General features: G+C 40.6%; 1 protein-coding gene across 4 annotated transcripts in view; it reads right to left on the bottom strand.

Annotated features, from left to right (window-relative positions):
• Positions 1 to 6,658: 6,658 nt before the first annotated feature.
• Positions 6,659 to 20,681, bottom strand: part of LOC105024914 (collagen alpha-1(XXIII) chain) — a 90,315-nt gene continuing 76,292 nt past the window's right edge. For 3 of the 4 annotated variants that reach the window (XM_034293354.1, XM_034293356.1, XM_034293355.1), the window contains 18 exons: positions 20,174 to 20,362; positions 19,241 to 19,267; positions 19,074 to 19,127; positions 18,928 to 18,990; positions 16,848 to 16,892; positions 15,595 to 15,657; positions 15,172 to 15,216; positions 13,850 to 13,885; positions 13,666 to 13,755; positions 13,524 to 13,577; positions 13,364 to 13,429; positions 11,268 to 11,294; positions 10,658 to 10,726; positions 10,119 to 10,181; positions 9,715 to 9,741; positions 9,575 to 9,628; positions 9,319 to 9,405; positions 8,288 to 9,029 (listed from right to left, as the gene is read on the bottom strand). In XM_034293354.1, coding sequence (XP_034149245.1) covers positions 8,958 to 9,029; positions 9,319 to 9,405; positions 9,575 to 9,628; positions 9,715 to 9,741; positions 10,119 to 10,181; positions 10,658 to 10,726; positions 11,268 to 11,294; positions 13,364 to 13,429; positions 13,524 to 13,577; positions 13,666 to 13,755; positions 13,850 to 13,885; positions 15,172 to 15,216; positions 15,595 to 15,657; positions 16,848 to 16,892; positions 18,928 to 18,990; positions 19,074 to 19,127; positions 19,241 to 19,267; positions 20,174 to 20,362 — 1,131 coding nt within the window. In that variant the 3' untranslated portion in view covers positions 8,288 to 8,957. The other variant, XM_010895212.4, reaches the window with a different exon arrangement.

Below are 20,681 nucleotides of genomic sequence, written 5' to 3'. Positions count from 1 at the left end.
TACCGCTTGTTAGAAATCAGCTCTTCGCATAGTGATTAAATAATGATTGCGTACCAGGTCATCAAGTGAAATTATGTATTGCAGCATTTGATAGTCTTGTGTTCATGTTACAGACTCAATCTTAGAAACTCCATCTTACAGACTTGATCTCAAAGAAACTTGTGGTCGTTCTCTCCTTTATAGACAAGGCAATCCAGAATACTCAACACAGTACTGTAAGCCCATTGGTTGATTACTGTTGCGCTTTGACTGAAGTGACTTCCTGTATACAGATAAATGGATGTTCTGTTTTAATCGAAACAAGCATACAAGCATACATTCATACAATTCTACGCACTGACACAGATCACAGACCCCATTCAGTCACTAAACCAGTCAGAGTAGGTAATGTTGTTTTGGTCTACGTTCTCTTGTTTTCTGCGGTCAGTATAAGCCACTGATGGTGTTAGGTTCGCTACAATATTATGTGTTAAGCAGCCTTAATGTAACAAGAAACCAGGCAAACCTAGTTCAGCCAGCCCGCAATAGAATGTTGATCATGGCTCCCCTCTCGAGAATCGAGACCGCTTCACACACGTGCACTCATTAAGATCACGCCAAGCTTGAACATTTTATTAGACATTCGTATAGTGATTAAAAAAATCTATCATGTCATGATAACAAGGCAATTATACTTATGTAACATACCTTTCATACTTTCACTATCTTTCTAAAAGAATGCTTTGAGATTTTGTTGTGAGTATATTTGTTAAAAGAGTGTCTGTTTGTATATAAACGCTAACAAAAACCTTCACAAGCTTGTATACACTGATGACGGTCGCTTGCGATAGCTGGAAATACTACATTTACTTGGCATTAATCCTGAATGCGCAGAGATCATTCCTTTTATGACAAATTTTTATTTTTACAGTGTGAAGTCTACATTTTTAGGAGATTCAGTTTTCCTTCCATAATAGGAGTAGGAATCCATCTAATATGAGAGGTTTTGGCGTCTCTAACATCCTCACACCTATCATGTTCAATGGGTTCAGGCAATATACAAATCAGAATCCTTGCTTAAATTGTAAATGTTTAATTTAAGTAATTTGACATGTAAAAGAGTGCAACAGTGTGATAAACATTATTCATAATTCTCAAAAGATATTTACATAAATATATCAACAATGGAACAACTAAAATGTATATTTACATAACCGAGAGCATTTTAATGTGCAACAACAATTTTGATAAACTGGAAATTTATAAAATATCAACAATGGAATGATTACAATGTATGTTTACATAAAGGATAACATATTAAAGTACAATAACCATTTTGATCAACTGGATATGTACAGGATATCAGCAATAATACAATAAAAAATATATTAACATAAACGAGAGCATATTATTTTGCAACATCCATTGCTAAACAGAATATCTACAAGATAAACAATAGGGACATTAACTTTAAATCAATCATTTTGAACTGTTGATTGACATAAATGAATTAAACATTTTAGGAGGTTTAATGAATTTCAACATCATCATGGGCACTACTAGGCTGGAATCATTGACATTGTAAAGTTAACATAATTGAACACAACAACATAGCAATAAAGCCCACATTAATAAAAGTTCACCACAGCTCTGAGCCCAAGGTGTATACAAATTCCTAATGGAAGGTGACTTACCTGATTTACAGAACCGGGAGTAGAGTGATGCTGAGAAAAGATGGTCAGTGAGAAAAAAATACAGCAGCTAGGTAGCTAGTGAGATTGGCTACTCCCTTGATGTTCTGAGTTCTATTTGTTACATAGACGTCAATGGAATAAAATCATTACTGTTAAATGTATTTAAATTCCAGATCTGGATAACTACAATTCAATAGAAATGTTCACATAGAGAGACGTGACGTGTCTTTGCTCCGCTCAACGAAGTAACATTGAACATAACTGCACAGCAACGTAAACCTATGGGAAATAGGCTACAGTGCCACAAAACCAATACAAAACTAACTAGTGGCCAAATATATATGACATCCGTAGTGATGTTAAGGGTTCGATCCAGAGATGGCAACAGCATTCATTCCTTCTAATCGCGGGCCGGCCTTATCTTGCTGGTTCCTTTTCTAGTTTACACACACACACTAAAGTGTGTTGTGTTTGAGGGAGAGCCGGCGCTGCTCTAATGGGTCCGAGTACCTGACATTTGAAGTTACGTTTAAAATCTTAAATTAGCGAACATACAAAAAATTATAATCTCTTAAAGGTGGAGTTACATTCTAAGCCAATTTTTTTTCACTCGCTTACTTCCTAGTTACTATATTATCAAAAGATTTGTGAACACATGGTGTATACAAAGCTAACGCAAATGTCTTTGCCGTTGTTTGCAAACAAAAGTGTGTAGACAGTATAGCTATATGGACGTTATTACAGCTTTTATTTAAACTTGCACTCAGTTTGTGTGCCTCACGGTCAAAACAATATACAAAAGCATGTGATTTTTGGAAACAAGCCCAAAAACCTGCAACCCGCCAGCAGTGGCCCTCATCCATGAAACGTGCGTACGATCAAATTTGATCTTAAAATGAATTTACGATAATTTCACCGTATTCATCAATATTACCATTGTCGTATCCGATCAAACTCACGTCTGGTCGGAATCTGTCTAAAGTTTAAACCAACCTCCATAAGCACCATTATCAACATCAATAATAGGTCATAGAAAAATAAGATGAGAATATAACGCGTACAAACGAAGGCTTAACACAATAGTACATATTGTATCACTACCGTATTAATGTATTATTTCACTTTATTCTGCATTTTGTATCTCATTTCTGTTGTTCATGCGTTTGTAACAGTTGAATTGCCTTTGTGTATGTAATGCGCTAGACAAAACTTGTTTTGCCTTGCTTTTCCGAAGTCATGCGCCTATCGACATTCTAGGAGGTCATAAAAGGTCGTTATTATTTCGGTGGCTGGCATCTTGATTAATTAACAGGTAACGTGACTAGTGAGAGGATAAAAATAACAGTGGTTCTGAGTCGAACAGTTACCCTAATGATGGCAGATATGGGCTTGCTCTTCTAAATGGACCTCGGCTCTGGCCTGAGACGCGAAAGTGTTCCGTAACTGCGCTGATTTAGTCACGACGTTTCATCCTATACTTTATGCTGAAATCCGTCAATTCATAGTTTAAGGAATGCCACACCCGAATAAATTACGGGTATATCATATGTAAATGAGGACAGGTGCGGCGCGTGTCCGATTTGTCAATCTGCGATGATGTGATCTACGCTCATTTCGACCAGGTGCGACAGTTTCCACACTTGAAAATTATCCTTTGTCTCTTTCCACGCTTGAGTCTGAGATCTGTTCTGAGAAGGTTTCATGAAAAAGGGATAATACTTCCAAGCGACTTTAAACGGACATGGCAACCCTAGTTTGAAACACTGGAGCTGTGCGTTCCAGAATATACTCAGAATCTCAGATTAGTCGATAGAAAAATTCGATGCGCTCACCATTTATTCAGTTCATTGGTCAGAAAAAGCTAGGACTTTTCAACCATTGGTTGCAACGGGGTGTCAGGGGACTACGTAGACTATTTCACGTAAATCCGTGGCAACTGATTTCGTAAGATATGTTAAGATATGTTTGGTTACATTACAATGCGCTACTAAAACGTATAATACATTACGAATTGGCTAAAATTTAAAATATCTTACAAACGCTATTACAATGTATGATATGTTACGAAAGCTAATAAAACATGATATGAACATCAGACAAATGTATCATATTTTACGAACACTGTGAAATTGCACAAAATTAATGATCCTTGTTTCAAACCAGCAGCATTCAGATCTGAAACTGGGCGCCCTACCCACTGCTTCACACAGGGTATATGGATAGCAGGGAACGAGTAGTGGCCTTAACAAGGTCCCTACAATATGTAATAAATGCATTTTAACATTACAGTTAGGTTACTGTTAGGTTTTTGTAATGGATTATTACTGTAACGTTACTTTACCTAACGTAATACAGCTCCGGATAAAATCAAGATAACACTGCACCTTTTTTCTTTCCTTTCCAAAAAAGTTTTGAGTGAGGAACAGAAGCGTTCAATTTGCAGTGGTCTCTTAATTTTAACCCTTAGGTATCACAGCACAAGGGTTAAGGTTAGGGTTAAGGTTAGATATCACAGCACTGGGGTTAAGGTTAGGGTTAAGGTTAGATATCACAGCACTAGGGTTAAGGTTAGGGTTAAAGTTAGATATCATAGCACTAGGGTTAAGGTTAGATATCACAGCATTGGGGTTCAGGTCAGGTACTAAAAAAAGAATTCCAGAAAATCACATTGGATGATTTTTAAGTAATTAATTAGCATTTTATTGCATGACATAAGTATTTGATACATCATAAAAGCAGACCTTATTATTTGGTACAGAAACCTTTGTTTGCAATTACATAGATCATACATTTCCTGTAGTTCTTGACCAGGTTGGCACACACTGCAGCAGGGATTTTGGCCCACTCCTCCATACAGACCTTCTCCAGATCCTTCAGGTTGCGGGGCTGTCGCTGGGCAATACGGACTTTCAGCTCCCTCCAAAGATTTTCCATTGGGTTCAGGTCTGGAGACTGGCTAGGCCACTCCAGGACCTTGAAATGCTTCTTACGGAGCCACTCCTTAGTTGCCCTGGCTGTGTGTTTCGGGTCATTGTCATGCTGGAAAACCCAGCTACGACCCATCTTCAATGCTCTTGAATACATGGTGTGACTAATCTGAGGTTGTTGGCCAAGATCTTGCAATACATTGCCCCATCCATCCTCCCCTTTAATATGGTGCAGTCGTCATGTCCCCTTTGCAGAAAAGCATCCCCAAAGAATGATGTTTCCACCTTCATGCTTCACGGTTGGGATGGTGTTCTTGGGGTTGTACTAATCCTTGTTCTTCCTCCAAACATGGCGAGAGGAGTTTAGACCAAAAAGCTCTATTTTTGTCTCATTTGACAACATTACCTTATCCCGTTCCTCCGCAAACTTCAGACGGGCCTGGACATGCGCTGGCTTGAGCAGGGGGATCTTGCGTGCGCTGCAGGCTTTTAATCCATGACGGCGTAGTGTGTTACTAATGGTGTTCTTTGAGACTGTGGTCCCAGCTCTCTTCAGGTCATTGGTCAGGTCCTGCCATGTAGTTCTGGGCTGATCCCTCACCTTCCTCAAGATCATTGATGCCCCATGAGGTGAGATTTTGCATGGAGCCCCAGACCGAGGGAGATTGACCATCATCTTAAACTTCTTCCATTTTCTAATAATTGCGCCAACAGTTGTTGCCTTCTCACCAAGCTGCTTGCCTATTGTCCTGTAGCCCATCCCAGCCTTTTGCAAGTCTACAATTTTATCCCTGATAAAATTACACTGCTCTCTGGTCTTGGCCATTGTGGAGAGGTTGGAGTCTTTTTAACTGAGTGTGTGGACAGGTGTCTTTAATACAGGTAACGAGTTCAAACAGGTGCAGTTAATACAGGTAATGAGGGGAGAACAGGAGGGCTTTTTAAAGAAAAACTAACAGGTCTGTGAGAGCCGGAATTCTTACTGGTTGGTAGGTGATCAAATACTTATGTCATGCAATAAAATGCTAATTAATTATTTAAAAAATCATAGAATGTGATTTTCTGGATTTTTATTTTAGATTACCTCACTCACAGTTGAAGTGTACCTATGATAAAAATTACAGACCTCTACATGCTTTGTAAGTAGGAAAACCTGCAAAATCAGCAGTGTATCAAATACTTGTTCTCCCCACTGTATAAACATCAAAGTGTAGAACATGTATAATATTTATTAGCAAGACTACACTGTCCATTTTCTGTAGCTGGATTTGTATAAATGAGACATAATCAACAATAGAATGATATGCCACCCTTGAATTTCAACTTGCCACCCTTCAGCCCCCCCATGGAAAACTCACACCTGACTCCCTATTCCCCGGATGACACATGCACGGACACACACCTGACTCCCTATTCCCCGGATGACACATGCACGGACACACACCTGACTCCCTATTCCCCGGATGACACATGCACGGACACACACCTGACTCCCTATTCCCCGGATGACACATGCACGGACACACACCTGACTCCCAACTCCCAGATTACACATCAAGCGTTCAATTTGCAGTGGTCTTGTAATTTTAACCCTTCTGTTCCTTAATGAAAACCTTTTCGACTTTTTTGGAAAGGAAAGAAAAAGGTGCAGTAGTCTCTAATTGTCACGATACGGTGAGGTTCAGCACCATCCCCTGTTCCCGTCACCCTACAAACAGAAGCCGGACTTGTTTCGTGTCACGTCTTCAGTCATTCACACCAAGTCCCAATCATTCCATTAGTATGTGTTTAAATGTTTCTCCTCTGCTCCCCACACTTGTTGATCATTGTTGTGTTGTTATTTGTGTATCCACATGTAACTGGTGAGTGCTTTCAGGTTGCTGTTTCAAGTCATCCCCTTTTCTTTCATTACGTATGTTTGTACTCGGTTTAGTTTTTTCATTAAAAGTCAACATTTTCAAAAGTTTATGCTACAAAGTATATTTATTTAAAAGCTATCTATATTAACATAGTTTTAAATAGACAATAAATACAGTTTATAATTGACAAGTCAATGCGCATTTTAAACAGTATTTAATGACACCACTTAAATACTGCTTGTAGAACAGACATTTTGCCTTATCAGCCCACCAGGTAGGTTGGAAAATGTCTGTGTCTACCTTGATGTCCGTTGTAAAAAGAATCCTTCAACATTTTAAAACTTGCTAACATTCATTTTAGTCTAAATCCAAATGGGACAAAGTTTTACAACGTTCTATGTCAGTCTATACCTTACATGACATAGCATGATTAGAGAACTCAGCAGAATGAAAATAAGCATTTGATGCACAACTCAGCAAAAACTTTGAAACCATAAAAAATACCAACATTTTAATCAAAATATTAAACACAATTCATGAAAATGACTTCTAAAAACCTTCAAACAATCAACAAAAAAAAGATCATGGTATTAAACAATGTTCATTTCAGATGTCTCTTTTCTTGTTCTTTTTTTTTACACCCAGAGAAAAACACCCAACTTGATGTAATGTATTACATAGTACTGTGGATTTTAGAAATATTTAAAACTGGTCCATTAAACCAATTATTTGTGGGCAGTTTATTGTGGCAATTGAATAAAATTGTTCCTTTAACCGTTCCAAATACAACTCAAGAGTGAAGGAGGTATTTCCTGGCTTTATCCGTCTTAGTCCAGTGAGTCTGAGGGGTTCCTATTCCGCAGGGAGGGCAACCAACTAAACCTTTAAGCTACGGTTGGCACAGGCATTTGCCCCCTGGTGTGAGGGCTGGTCCTTTAAAAGCCAACAAAAATAACACAACTAATGGGGTAGATTCGTTCAGGTTCAGGCTCCAATGTTAGGACCTCCATGTGGGAACACCAGTGAGTCTATAATTCAGAGTCAATCACACTGTGTTTTAGGTGATACTGTCATTACTCCCCAGATTGATAAGCAGCAACAGTTGTCCTTCCGGGAAGTGTTGAGTGCATTTGTTCCTCCTCTCCGGTTTTAGCCAGTCTCCATCTTCTGCATTATAACTTTCCTTTATCAAATTTCTAAACTAAAATGTTTTCTTTTATGCAAAATCACAAAATAAAATGATTGTGATAGACACACAATCCAAATTCCAATACAAAAACCTCAATATATTAAATAGGAATAACATGAGTTTTAGTTGAAAAATATATATCGATATTTACAGATCCCATCTCCCAGGAAAGTCCTCACTGAAACAGAATGAAAGCAGAAACATGTACAAGCAAATAAATCATGCTGTACACCAAGTATTCCCAACCTACGTCCAGGTCCAGTGCCCCATCAGAAAACACAGGCGCACCATTTTGGGTGCATGCCCCCTACGCTGGGAACCCATGCACTAGAGAAAGTAATATTACATGCAACTTCTGAAACACCCCTAAGACCATCAAACAGACACTAGCATGCAAATAATAGCATAATATTCAGCATAATTACATGACTAGTAGTTACAGCAATAATACTAAAGTGGAGATGAGTTGACCATTTAGCAAAGTAATAGAAGTGCATAGCTTTTCCTCAATAGAACAGTTATCAGTCAGTGCTGATGAGAAAAGACATGCAACTTCTTCCCGCCTATTTCTTCTCCTTTGATTTCTGTACAAACCTTATGCCAACAGCCTGGTATGGGCAATCCGTCTCGACCCTGGTGAAAGAAAAGAAACAGCTTCAAACAAATACACAAGGTACCGTATTGTCCACATAACTGCCACAACATAAGAGTTAGGAGGACGGACTTAACACCACACAACTGGTAAGGGTCAACTCAAATTGAATTCAATCAGTTCATTTCAAATCCCAAAAATTTGGTTTGACCATCACCTTTTCATTTTTTGTTTACTGTGATGTCATTGAAAATAAATGCCAGTATTTCAATAATTAAATTTTTTTTCATTTCAGATACGACTGCCTTCAACTGGAGTTGATCTTAACTTACACTAATTACTGAATGCCGTCAAATTTGTAGGTTATCCCTGGCAGGGAAGAACATAGTACAGAACATAACAGAACAGGGGGTTTAGCTCAAGTGGTAGGCATGCTGGCCTTGACTATCAGAGTTTCTGGATCTGACAATGGTGTATGTCACCAGCACTAGACTAGAGATTAGGAGATGCACAATTTTAGGAAAGAACTCGCACATCTGGGTTATCTTGCTGCAGAGTCTTTTATTTGCTTTGACAAAGGCCAAGAGGCTGTAACTTGAAGAAGGTTTATTTTTATTTGGCTTGGTATGACTACCACTTCATCACAAAGAGCTGAAATACAGACAGGGTAGGGGGTTAATGAGAATTTTGGGGGCAGAAAGACAGAAAGCAGATATACTATACCAGGGGGCAAAGGGCGCTTGACGATTGCCCCGCCTCCCCAGGGTGTTCTTTACCACCATTGGTGCCCTGTCAGTAACAGCCATTCCAGAAATATTACTCCTCTGTCACAATGATACAGTGCTGAGTATTCTACAGCCAATGACTCAAAAGCTGAACTCAGTCAGACAAACATTTCAGTCACATAATGAATGAACATACCCAGTATAATAAACATGTCCCATTAAACATGGATAATGGATGTAAGTTAGAACCTAAAGGTTGTGTTATTTAGAGAAAGAAAGGCTTGCCCTTTGAATAAGAAGATTTTTGAAGGAGGATGAGTGAAGAGGAGGAGCACCAGGAAAAAGTGACATACCACAGGACAGGGTTGGTCCAGTCCAGGGGGGCCCTGCTCGCCTTTCTGTCCCTTCAGTCCCTTCTTCCCAATCATCCCCCTGTCACCCTGGAGTGACAATGCAACAAATATTCCAAATTATCCAAAGCAATTACCGCCTGGCCCGCGCCAACTGAGCTACAGAGCCCAGATAGAGATTCAATGTCTTCTCTACATTGTGGTATAAAATGTTAAACAAACATAGCTACAGTACAGCACAGTACAACTTTTGTGCCACCTTCTCTCCTCGATCCCCTCTGTCTCCCTTTTCTCCCATCAGCCCGGGGAAACCCTGACATGGAAAGAGGCAGTGGTTACTCCAATGTCTATCAACCAGACTATTAACAAGGAGAATGTGATGGATTTAGTCAAACTTACATCTAACCCGGACAACCCTTGCTCTCCCTGTTGAAGAAATTCAATATTGTTGAAGTTAAAGGGATAGTTTGGGAGTGTACACTACTTCCCCCAGAGTTCGATGAGCATTTGTGTCTGAGTCCGGTATAAAGGAGCTAGAGGTAATCTTTTGAGCCTAAGCTAACTAGCATTAGCAAAATGGTTATTTCCATAGAATTCTAGGCTCTGCACTAATGCTAGTTAAATACTCAGCGTAAACTAGAAGGCAAACTCTTTTAGACTTCACACAGACACATACAAATTGTAGTTGTAAGTTAATCTGTCTCTGCAAAAGCAGATAAAAAGCTTCACGGCAAATATACAACAAGCATCTTGTACCACGTTTGTTTGGTCAACAAACATGGCATATTAAACATGCTGCTAACCTTTCCCCCTTTGCTGCCAGGGAGACCGACCAATCCTGTAGAACCTGGTAGACCCTGGATTCCCTGTGTCCAGGAATAGTGTCAGTATCAGTTAAGTCGTTTTAATGGGATATGCAGCAGGATAGGGAAGAGTTGCAAGTTGCTCTGTTATTCCTGTTCAACTATGGGCTACACCCCAGAAGAAGCAATATTTTATTTCAAGGATTGTAATTTAATTCACAGCAATTCACTATCCATTATGTTTATTTTGACATATGGTTGACTGACCGACAGTATTCTTTCCAGCTATTGAGTGGCAAATTTGGGTATAGGATTTGTCAAAGGAATGACACCTTAATGCTTCACGTCTTCATTAAATAATTAGAATAAAAAGAAAAATAGATACTGTATACTGTATATCTTTATTTATTTAAATTAAAGTTCAGCTTCCTGTGAAGATAAAATTATATTTTAAATGTATAGGTTTATGGGAGATTCAGAATGACCTCCAACCCTGACATGCAGAATAAAATAGATGGAATGGCATATGCAGTACTCACCCTTAATCCAGGAGGGCCTCTGTCACCTGTCTCCCCCTTTTCTCCTTTCACTTTTTCACCTGGTTCACCCTATGAGGTATTGACATGAACAAATGATTGTCTGTACTAAACCATCCTGTTAAATAACAAATGATTGTCTGTACTAAACCATCCTGTTAAATTACAAATGATTGTCTGTACTAAACCATCCTGTTAAATTACAAATTATTGTCTGTACTAAACCATCCTGTTAAATTACAAATTATTGTCTGTACTAAACCATCCTGTTAAATTACAAATTATTGTCTGTACTAAACCATCCTGTTAAATTACAAATGATTGCCTGTACTAAACCATCCTGTTAAATTACAAATTATTGTCTGTACTAAACCATCCTGTTAAATTACAAATTATTGTCTGTACTAAACCATCCTGTTAAATTACAGATTATTGTCTGTACTAAACCATCCTGTTAAATTACAGATTATTGTCTGTACTAAACCATCCTGTTAAATTACAAATTATTGTCTGTACTAAACCATCCTGTTAAATTACAAATTATTGTCTGTACTAAACCATCCTGTTAAATTACAAGTCCCCTCAGAAGAAGATCAGAGCTTTGACAACTAACCTTGGGGCCTGGCATTCCATGATGTCCCTAAAAACCACCATATTATGTTAGTAAAACAGGGTCATCACAAAGTATGCATTAAGCACAAATACAACACTTAGATAACAAAGTAGACATTGCTTTCAATGACAATCCAGCTAAAGGCCTATCATTTAAAGAGGACTTCAGACAGAAGCAAATTAACATATACAGTATCTCACAAAGTGAGTACACCCCTCACATTTTTGTAAATATTTGATTATATCTTTTCATGTGACAACACTGAAGAAATGACACTTTGCTACAATGTAAAGTAGTGAGTGTACAGCTTGTATAATAGTGTACATTTGCTGTCCCCTTAAAATAACACAACACACAGCTATTACTGTCTAAACCGCTGGCAACAAAATGTCCAAATTGGGCCCAAAGTGTCAATATTTTGAGTGGCCACCATCATTTTGCAGCACTGCCTTAACCCTCTTGGGCATGGGGTTCACCAGAGCTTCACAGGTTACCACTGGAGTCCTCTTCCACTCCTCCATGACAACATCACAGAGCTGGTGGATGTTAGAAACCTTGCGCTCCTCCACCTTCCTTTTGAGGATGCCCACAGATGCAATAGGGTTTAGGTCTGGAGACATGCTGGGCCAGTCCATTACCTTCACCCTGAGCTTCTTTAGCAAGGCAGGGGTCGTCTTAGAGGTGTGTTTGGGGTCGTTATCATGTTGGAATACTGCCCTGCGGCCCAGTCTCCGAAGGGTGGGGATCATGCTCTGCTTCAGTATGTCACAGTACATGTTTGCATTCATGTTTCCCTCAATGAACTGTAGCTCCCCAGTGCCGGCAACACTCATGCAGCCCCAGACCATGTCACTCCCACCACCATGCTTGACTGTAGGCAAGACACACTTGTCTTTGTACTCCTCAACTGGTTGCCACCACACCCGATTGACACAATCTGAACAAAATAAGTTTATCTTGGTCTCATCAGACCACAGGACTTGGTTCCAGTAATCCAAGTCCTTAGTCTGCTTGTCTTCAGCAAATTGTTTGCAGGCTTTCTTGTGCATCATCTTTAGAAGAGGCTTCCTTCTGGGATGACAGCCATGCAGACCAATTTAATGCAGTGTGCGCCTTATGGTCTGAGCACTGACAGGCTGACAGGCTGACCCCCCACCCCTTCAACAGTCTGCACCAATGCTGGCAGTCTATTTCCCAAAGACAACCTCTGGACGTGCACTTAACTTCTTTGGTTGGCCATGGCGAGGCCTGTTCTGAGTGGAACCTGTCCTGTTAAACCGCTGTATGGTCTTGGCCACCGTGCTGCAGCTCAGTTTCAGGGTCTTGGCAATCTTCTTATAGCCTAGGCCATCTTTATGTAGAGCAACAATTTTCTTTTCTCCAGATCCTCAGAGAGTTCTTTGCCATGAGGTGACATGTTGAACTTCCAGTGACCAGTATGAGGGAGTGTGAGAGTGATGACACCAAATGTAACACACCTGCTCCCCATTCACACCTGAGACCTTGTAACACTAATGAGTCACATGACACTGGGGCGGGAAAATGGCTAATTGGGCCCAATTTGGACATTTTCACTTAGGGGTGTACTCACTTCTGTTGTCAGCAGTTTAGACATTAATGGCTGTGTGTTGTGTTATTTTGAGGGGACAGCAAATCTACATTGTTATACAAGCTGTACACTCACTACTTTACATTGTGGCAAAGTGTCATTTCTTCAGTGTTGTCATAGGAAAAGATTTACTCAAATATTTACAAAAATGTGGGGGGTGTTCTCCCTTTTGTGAGATACTATATTTTGTATTCATATTTTAAGCAATATTAATAGTAATAAATACTACATACCAATAAAATAAACACTATTCACAAGAAAACACATACAGATGGATTTGAGCAGTGCACTGATTAGCAGTTAGGTTAGTTAGTTTTTATGGAGTGAGGTAGGATAAGTTTAAGAATCTTTGCAATTTGTTTCAGTAATTGGAACTGGAGAACTTAAATGAACGACGCCCAAGGAAGGAAATGTATGTTTTAGACATCTAGACATTTGTTTGAATATCGTCCCTTTCATTCAGAAGGCAGAGGGTCAAACTACCCACCATTAAGCCCTGGAGACCAGGAGGTCCGGGGGGGCCAGGAGGTCCGGGGACTGAGATCATATGCGCCTGAAGATCACAATAATTGACAAGATCAGATAACCCTATTGACGACAGACAGCAAATTAGTGGGCATACAGGCTTGCCAAAAAAGTTACCTTACCAGATTGCCTTCAAATCTTGAATCTCCTCTCTCTCCTTTTTTGATGTCAGCTCCCTAAGTGTCAAAAATACATTATATGGACAACATTTTCTAATTATTAGTGTACTAGACAAACATGCACATCTCCCCATTTCTCACTAACCACAAACCCAGGTAGGCCTGGCAGGCCTCTTTCGCCCTTCTGCCCTGCGACTCCAGGCACACCGTCATTCCCACTCTCTCCTTTGGCCCCCTGCAGAAATAAGGCAAAGCATGAGGTGGAAACCACTGAGGAATATTGTTCATGATGATGTCACAGGACAAGAACAATTAGAAATGTAATTTACCTTATCTCCGTCAGCTCCAGGTATGCCTGACTCTCCCTGTTGGCATGAGAGACAGGTCATTGTGTTTGCCTGTTGTCGTTACATAAATCAAAGCTAGTGTAGGTTACTGCTCCAATGCCCCCAGCATGATTTATCATATCTACTGTAAATATACAGTACCTTTCAAAATTCAAAATCCTGACCAATTCTTGCATGTTACTGAATTACAAACGATATATTGAAATGTATTTCTGTTTGATTTTAAATCATTGATACATAAAATAGTCAGACCCTGGTGATATTGGTTTTATGATGGAAATATTTGTAAGAAAATGTAAAAATGAAGTTGTTTGCATACAGTAAGTATTCACACTTCACACATTGATATTTGGTACTGGAGCCACATTTCACTGCAATTACAGATTTACATATTATACTTACTTCTGATTAACTAGCTTTGCTCACAGTGGTGAACTGAAGCAGGTTCTATGGCAATATTTCACTGTATTTTGTTCCATACATTTTTTCCTTAAATTCTGACGAAATTCCCAGGCCCTGCTGATCAGATGACAAGCAAACCCACAGCATGATGCTGCCATCACCATACTTCACTGTAGGGATGGTGTGTGTTGCGGCATGGGCAATGTATACAGCACACATAGCAATCCCCTCTCCATCAGGACACTGTACACAGATAATCAAGGTGATCCAGTTTGGCCCACTTAGGGACTTCACTGAAGTGCATTGTTTGCACTTTGCGAGCAGTTTGGAAGTTTTAGAAAAAAAACTAATTCTGGAAAATCTGTCTGGCCGACAATAATATTACTGACTTTTCATTTTATTTTATCGGTCAAAAATAATTTATGGCTTACTGAGGTCTTGTTGTGTGTCTGTTCAATGCTTCATTTAGGGACCATTCTGCCAAATCGGTGCCTTTTCCGTCCCCAGGCCATTACACACATAAATATGCATGAAAAGTATCTGTTTAATACATATTACCAGGCAGTGTCCTGCACTTTGTCCTAATTGCAATTTGATGATACATAATGTAAAACCTTAATAAAAACTACATAGAACACTGAAATTAGATACAGTGTTGAAAAAAGTGTTGAAAAATAATTAGTTATTAGATACAGTGCTGAAAAAAGAATGAAGTTTAATATTGAAAAGGTACACAAGCAAATGGCACCGATTCGGCAGAATGGCCCATAGTCAAAAACAATGTAAGCTACAATGACAAATCTCTCATCTAGAATATAATATATTCCACCGTTGAGGATGGGACTCAAACCCACACAGGCTGAGCACAATGGATGAGCAGTGGCCACCTTGACAACTCTCACCTTTGGCCCTTGGCTTCCTGGATGTCCTGGTGGCCCTGGTGGACCCTGTAAAGAAATGTTAAGCAGTAAAGGAATGTAAAACCTCATACTGTAAAGGAGACTTATATAGAATGTAAAGTCAATAAGGAATATAAGACCTCAGACTGTAAAGGAAACTTTTATATAGCATGTAAAGTAGAAATATAAGTCCTCATACCGTAAATAAGTGTTATATAGAATGTAAAGAAGATGTGAAATGTAAGACCTCATACTGTAAAATAAACTGCTATACTTTTATATGGAATGCACACCTTGAAAAGAGTTATGCTGTGACAGATACTTTTACAATGAATAAAAAAAAAAGAATCTGAATTAGTAAGATTGTACTATAACACGGACTCATGTTTTCTATCAACTTTTAAAGAATCCCAATTTTGAACTAACCTGAACAATTTGGCCAAAACCGATGTCATAGGGGCTTACAGTAGCCTTCTCTCCCGGTAAGCCCTGCAGAGGGAGACAGAGGGAAACACACAGAATGAATGAATGAATCATGAGATACACAAGTAGCAGTCTCTTGGCTGATGCAGATCCGTGTAAGCGGAGCCGGCTAAGAAGAGTGTCTCTTACTGAGTGACTGACCACCCCTTGTTAAATAGTGTAGTGGTTAGAGAAGCGGACTTGTGAACTGTAGGCCCCAAATTCGTATCTCCTTGCAGGTGAAGTGAAGTACGCATTGTGAATTATTCTGTATTGAAGAAAACTTTGCTGGCTAAAACCGAATCCTGAAATTGTATACGGTTATATTGCGACTGTTCATGGCATGGAAATGTTCATCTTCAGTCTCGCTAGCAATTACTGAATTCTTATGATTATTCCAAAGAAATTAGTAGATACCAGTGGCAAAAGCTAACAGCTCATAGACGCTATTTGTGGTGGAGGTAAACTTAATAAGAAACATTAGTCAGTTTAACACAATTCTCAGTAGTGTTTAGCGACTGGTGAGATTCGTAATGCCATGGCGTTATGGTTAAAACCGTGCCTCTAACGGGGAAGGCTCAAGTTCAAACTGTGAACAACAACATTCATTTATTTTATTTTCACGATTCTCTCGTCGTTTCACTTGATGAAAAAGTTAGTTATCGCCACCTTTCTTGATAGTTATTGTATCAATGTCATTCACAAATGAAAGAAAAAAGTATGTTGTTATACCATGATAGAAAAAAATACATTCTTATGCCATTAAATAGCTTTGGCAGACTAGCCAGCAATTGCAGAATTCCTATGACTATTCCAGTAAGTTAGATACAGGTAAAGCCTGTTACTGGCTAATAAGCTGTTCAAACGGCCAGTGGCAAAAGCTAGCAGTTCATAGACGCTATTCGTGGTGGAGGTAAACTTAGTAAGAAACGTTAGTCAGTTTAACTGTATCAATATCATTCATGAATGGTCAATTAACTGTTAAAACGGCCGGTGGCAAAAGAGGATTTGTTCATAGACACAAGAGGCTATACTGACACCCGTCGAAAGTAGAGCTCTGTGGTGTAGTGATACAGGCTTTCACGTGGGCGACCTGGGTTTGAATCTCAAGAGGGCAATGCTTTCTATTGCGGTCCGGCTGAACCAGGCTTGCCTGGTTTCTTGTTTCTATCTTCACAGAAGATGACCTTCATGGAAAGACATGAGCAGCCACTCACCATGTCTCCCTTGGGCCCTGCGTCTCCGGTCTGTCCTTTCTCCCCCTGAACGAGAGCACAGTATGAATACATTAACCCATGTCAACTTTTACCACTGCACAATCGAGACCATTCTGACTAACTGCGCCACAGTGTGGTTTGCCAGATGCTCCGTGGCCGACCGAAAGGCCCTGCAATGGGTGATGAAAACCACCAAGTACATCACTGATGCCCAGCTCCCAACCATCGTAGACCTCCAGCGCAAGTGGTGTCTGCACAGGGCTCGTGGCATCATCAGGGACCCTTCACACACAAACTGTTTGCCCCCCTACCATCAGGCAGACGGTACAGGTCTCTTCGTTCTCACACCAGCAGTTTCTTTCCATCTACTGTAACCCTGCTGAACTCTGTGACCCATCACTAACCACACCCACCCACCGCTAGTACTGCCTCTCAGGGATCTTTTTGCACTACCCTCTTTGTACTACTGGACTCTGACACTGCTTTACAAAGTCTCAGAAGGATGTTTTCAGTTGTTACATTTTCATGTCCACCTCGTTGCTGCTATCTCTGCACATGCTACCTCACTCCTTCAATTTGCCTCAACTACACAATTAAAATTACCATTTCTACCAGCACAACTATTTATCCCACTTGTACATACATCATACTTAGTACTTGTACATTTTCTGCCCTCCTCTAATTGGACTTGTAGTTTTGCCATTTGTACTGCATTTGCCTTCTTTGCAAATCTATACGTTCCACTTGTAATATACACTGATCAGCCATAACATTATGACCACTGACAGGTGAAGTGAAAAACACTGATAAACTCATCATCATGGCACCTGTCAGTGGGTGGGATATATTAGGCAGCAAGTGAACATTCTGCCCTCAAAGTTGATGTGTTAGACGCAGGAAAAATGGGCAAGCGTAAGGATCTGAGCCAAATTATGATGGCTAGACGACTGGGTCAGAGCATCTCCAAAACTGAAGTCCTTGTGGGGTGTTCCCGGTCTGCAGAGGTCAGTACCTATCAAAAGTGGTCCTAGAGCTACTGTAGTTCAAACTACTGAAAAAGTTAATGCTGGTACTGACTGAAAGGTGTCAGAACACAGTGCATCACAGTTTGTTGCGTATGAGGCTGCGTAGCTGCATGGGGAGCCCATGTTGACCCCTGTCCACTGCTGAAAGCACCTACAATGGCACGTGAGCATCAGCACTGGACCACGGAGCAATGGAAGAAGGTGGCCTGGTCTGATGAATCACGTTTCCTTTTACATCACGTGGATGGCTGGGTGTGTGTGCGTAGCTTAGATGGAGGACACATGGCACCAGGATGCACTATGGGAAGAAGGTAACCTGGCAGAGGCAGTGGGATGTTTGGGCAATGTTCTGCTGGGAAACCTTGAGTCCTGTCATTCATGTGGATGTTACTTTGACACGTTCCACCTACCTAAGCATTTTAGCAGACCATGTGCACCCATGTGCAACGGTATTCCCTGATGGCATTGGCCTCTGCAGGGTGAATGCATTCACCCTGCCACAAAGCAAAAATGGTTGAGGAATGGTGTGAGGAACTGAACAACGAGTTCAAGGTGTTGACTTGGCCTCCAAATTCCCCAGATCTCAATCCAATCACACATCTGTGGGATGTGCTGGACAAACAGGACCGACCATGAAGGCCCCACCTCGGAACGTACAGGACTAAAAGGATCTGCTGTTAACATCTTGGGGCCAGGTACCACAGCACACCTTCAGAGATCTATTGGAGTCCATGCCTCAACGGGTCAGGGCTGTTTTGGCAGCAAAAACGGGACCTACACTGTATTAGGGAGGTGGTCATAATGTTATGTCTGATTGGTGTACATATACCTAATACTTGTAAATGTTCTGCTCTCTTCTCTTTGCTCTTCTGGTTAGATGCTAACTGTATTTTGTGGTACTGTACTTGTACTGTTCAATGACATTAAAGTTGAATCTAAACGAATCTACATACAGTGTAACCGCAACATATATGGTGTATGGAAGCACGACGTCTAACGTCCCTAGGGTACACTCATGTGAGTCGATACATATATTTACAATGCCTTCCTTTTACCTTTACCCCCGGCAGTCCATCGAGGCCGCTCAAGCCCGGGTTACCTGCAGGCCCCTGGTCCCCCTGTCCAAAACATGGAAATACAGTGAAACTAGCAAAGAGAACCGAGAGAAGGAACAGGAAGACAAGATAACATGACTTCACACCTTGATCCCCGGGGGTCCCTGTGGTCCAGGCACACCATGCTGTCCACCCTCACCCTGTAAGACAATACATTATAGGAAAAGAAAGTAGTGAAAAGCACAAACTAATCATGGTCTGCATGGGTCAGAAGCACAGTTGTAGTGACGTGTGGTGGGGATGGATATTTCACCTGTCGTCCGGGGGCACCCATTGGTCCCTGTGTAAAGAGAACAGGATCTCAGCGTGTTATATGAACTCCTCAATAACATGTGGAACAGAGATATAGACCTGTTGTCCATCGTTTTGGGGGTGCCCAAAATGCCAAGTGTGTCAGTAGTTAATAACCATCTGAATTCACACATGCTCCAAGACCAAATCACTTTGACTTAAATACAAACTAGTTACCAGAAAGACAGTTTCTTTTGTTCCAGGCATGTAGTGTACGTTCTGTATTTATTTGTTGGCCCGTAAGTTAGCCTTTCACTATTGGTCTACAGCTCTTTAATAAAGCATGTTACAAATAAAATGTTTTAGAGGATGTCATGACAGACCCACCACTAATCACTCTCCTCTCCTTTAGCTCCTGATGAAACGGCTTCAGTCAGCTAAGATGAACGTAATTAGAGAGCTAGACAATAAGAGGAAAAGGCTTCACAGCTTGTTGAGCCAGAAACATCTGCCGTCAATATGGAGAGCAGTCTGATTGCCCTCATCTGTATCGGCTTGAAGTCAAACCTTCTTTTATTCATTAGGAAAGACAAATACATTGAGTGAAAGGAAATACTTGGTTGGCTTGTGCACAGGAACAAAGTTCCTCCCAATTCACCTGATAAGAGACTCAGCTGATTCTATTTAATTAGCCTATATCTCCTACTGTAACTGTAAGGCCAGTTGTGATCAATCAATGTGATCAATCAAAAATGAATCAATTGGCCTTTTTAACAGAGATTGGTTAAAATATGCTTAACTTAAAATCCCTAAGAGCAAGCAATGCAGTTTAAAGGAAAAACTCTCTAGAAGGCAGGATGAAACGTAGTTAGGAACCAGGCTCTGAGGCATGGACTATTACTACTATGGCTGCTGTCTGTAATAACATTGATGAGAGGAGGCAGGAGTTGTTTACCTGCTCCCCAGGCTGACCTCTGGGACCATCCTTCCCTGTGTTCCCAGGCTGACCTCTGGGACCATCCTTCCCTGTGTTCCCAGGCTGACCTCTGGGACCATCCTTCCCTGTGTTCCCAGGTGGCCCCCTGGGACCTGGTGATCCAGGAGGCCCTGGGAGGCCGGGGGGCCCAGCCTGACCCTGGTCCCCCTATTTGGACAGAAAGGGAGAAGTACGAGATTGTTAATCATTCCTAAGCCAACAGTATTAGCAATCCTAAATAGTTGCAGAACAATTGTCCCATCACAGACACATTCTTGAAACACATTTGAGCAATGTTCTGGACAGTTTGTCTGGGCTTTGTCTGGGCTCTTTTCAAGTGTCTGCTTTGTACTGCCAACCATACAAGCCAATATGTAAGTGTAAAAGCAAGTCTCAAATTGCTGCTATGCATTACATTCACTATGTAAGACTGGATGATTGAGGTGGTTGCATTGGAACCAGGACATTAAACACATTTATATCATCA

Source organism: Esox lucius, chromosome 7 (genome assembly GCF_011004845.1).
Source record: "Esox lucius isolate fEsoLuc1 chromosome 7, fEsoLuc1.pri, whole genome shotgun sequence".
NCBI classification, from domain to species: domain Eukaryota; kingdom Metazoa; phylum Chordata; class Actinopteri; order Esociformes; family Esocidae; genus Esox; species Esox lucius.
This window is presented reverse-complemented; position numbering and strand designations above follow the sequence as displayed.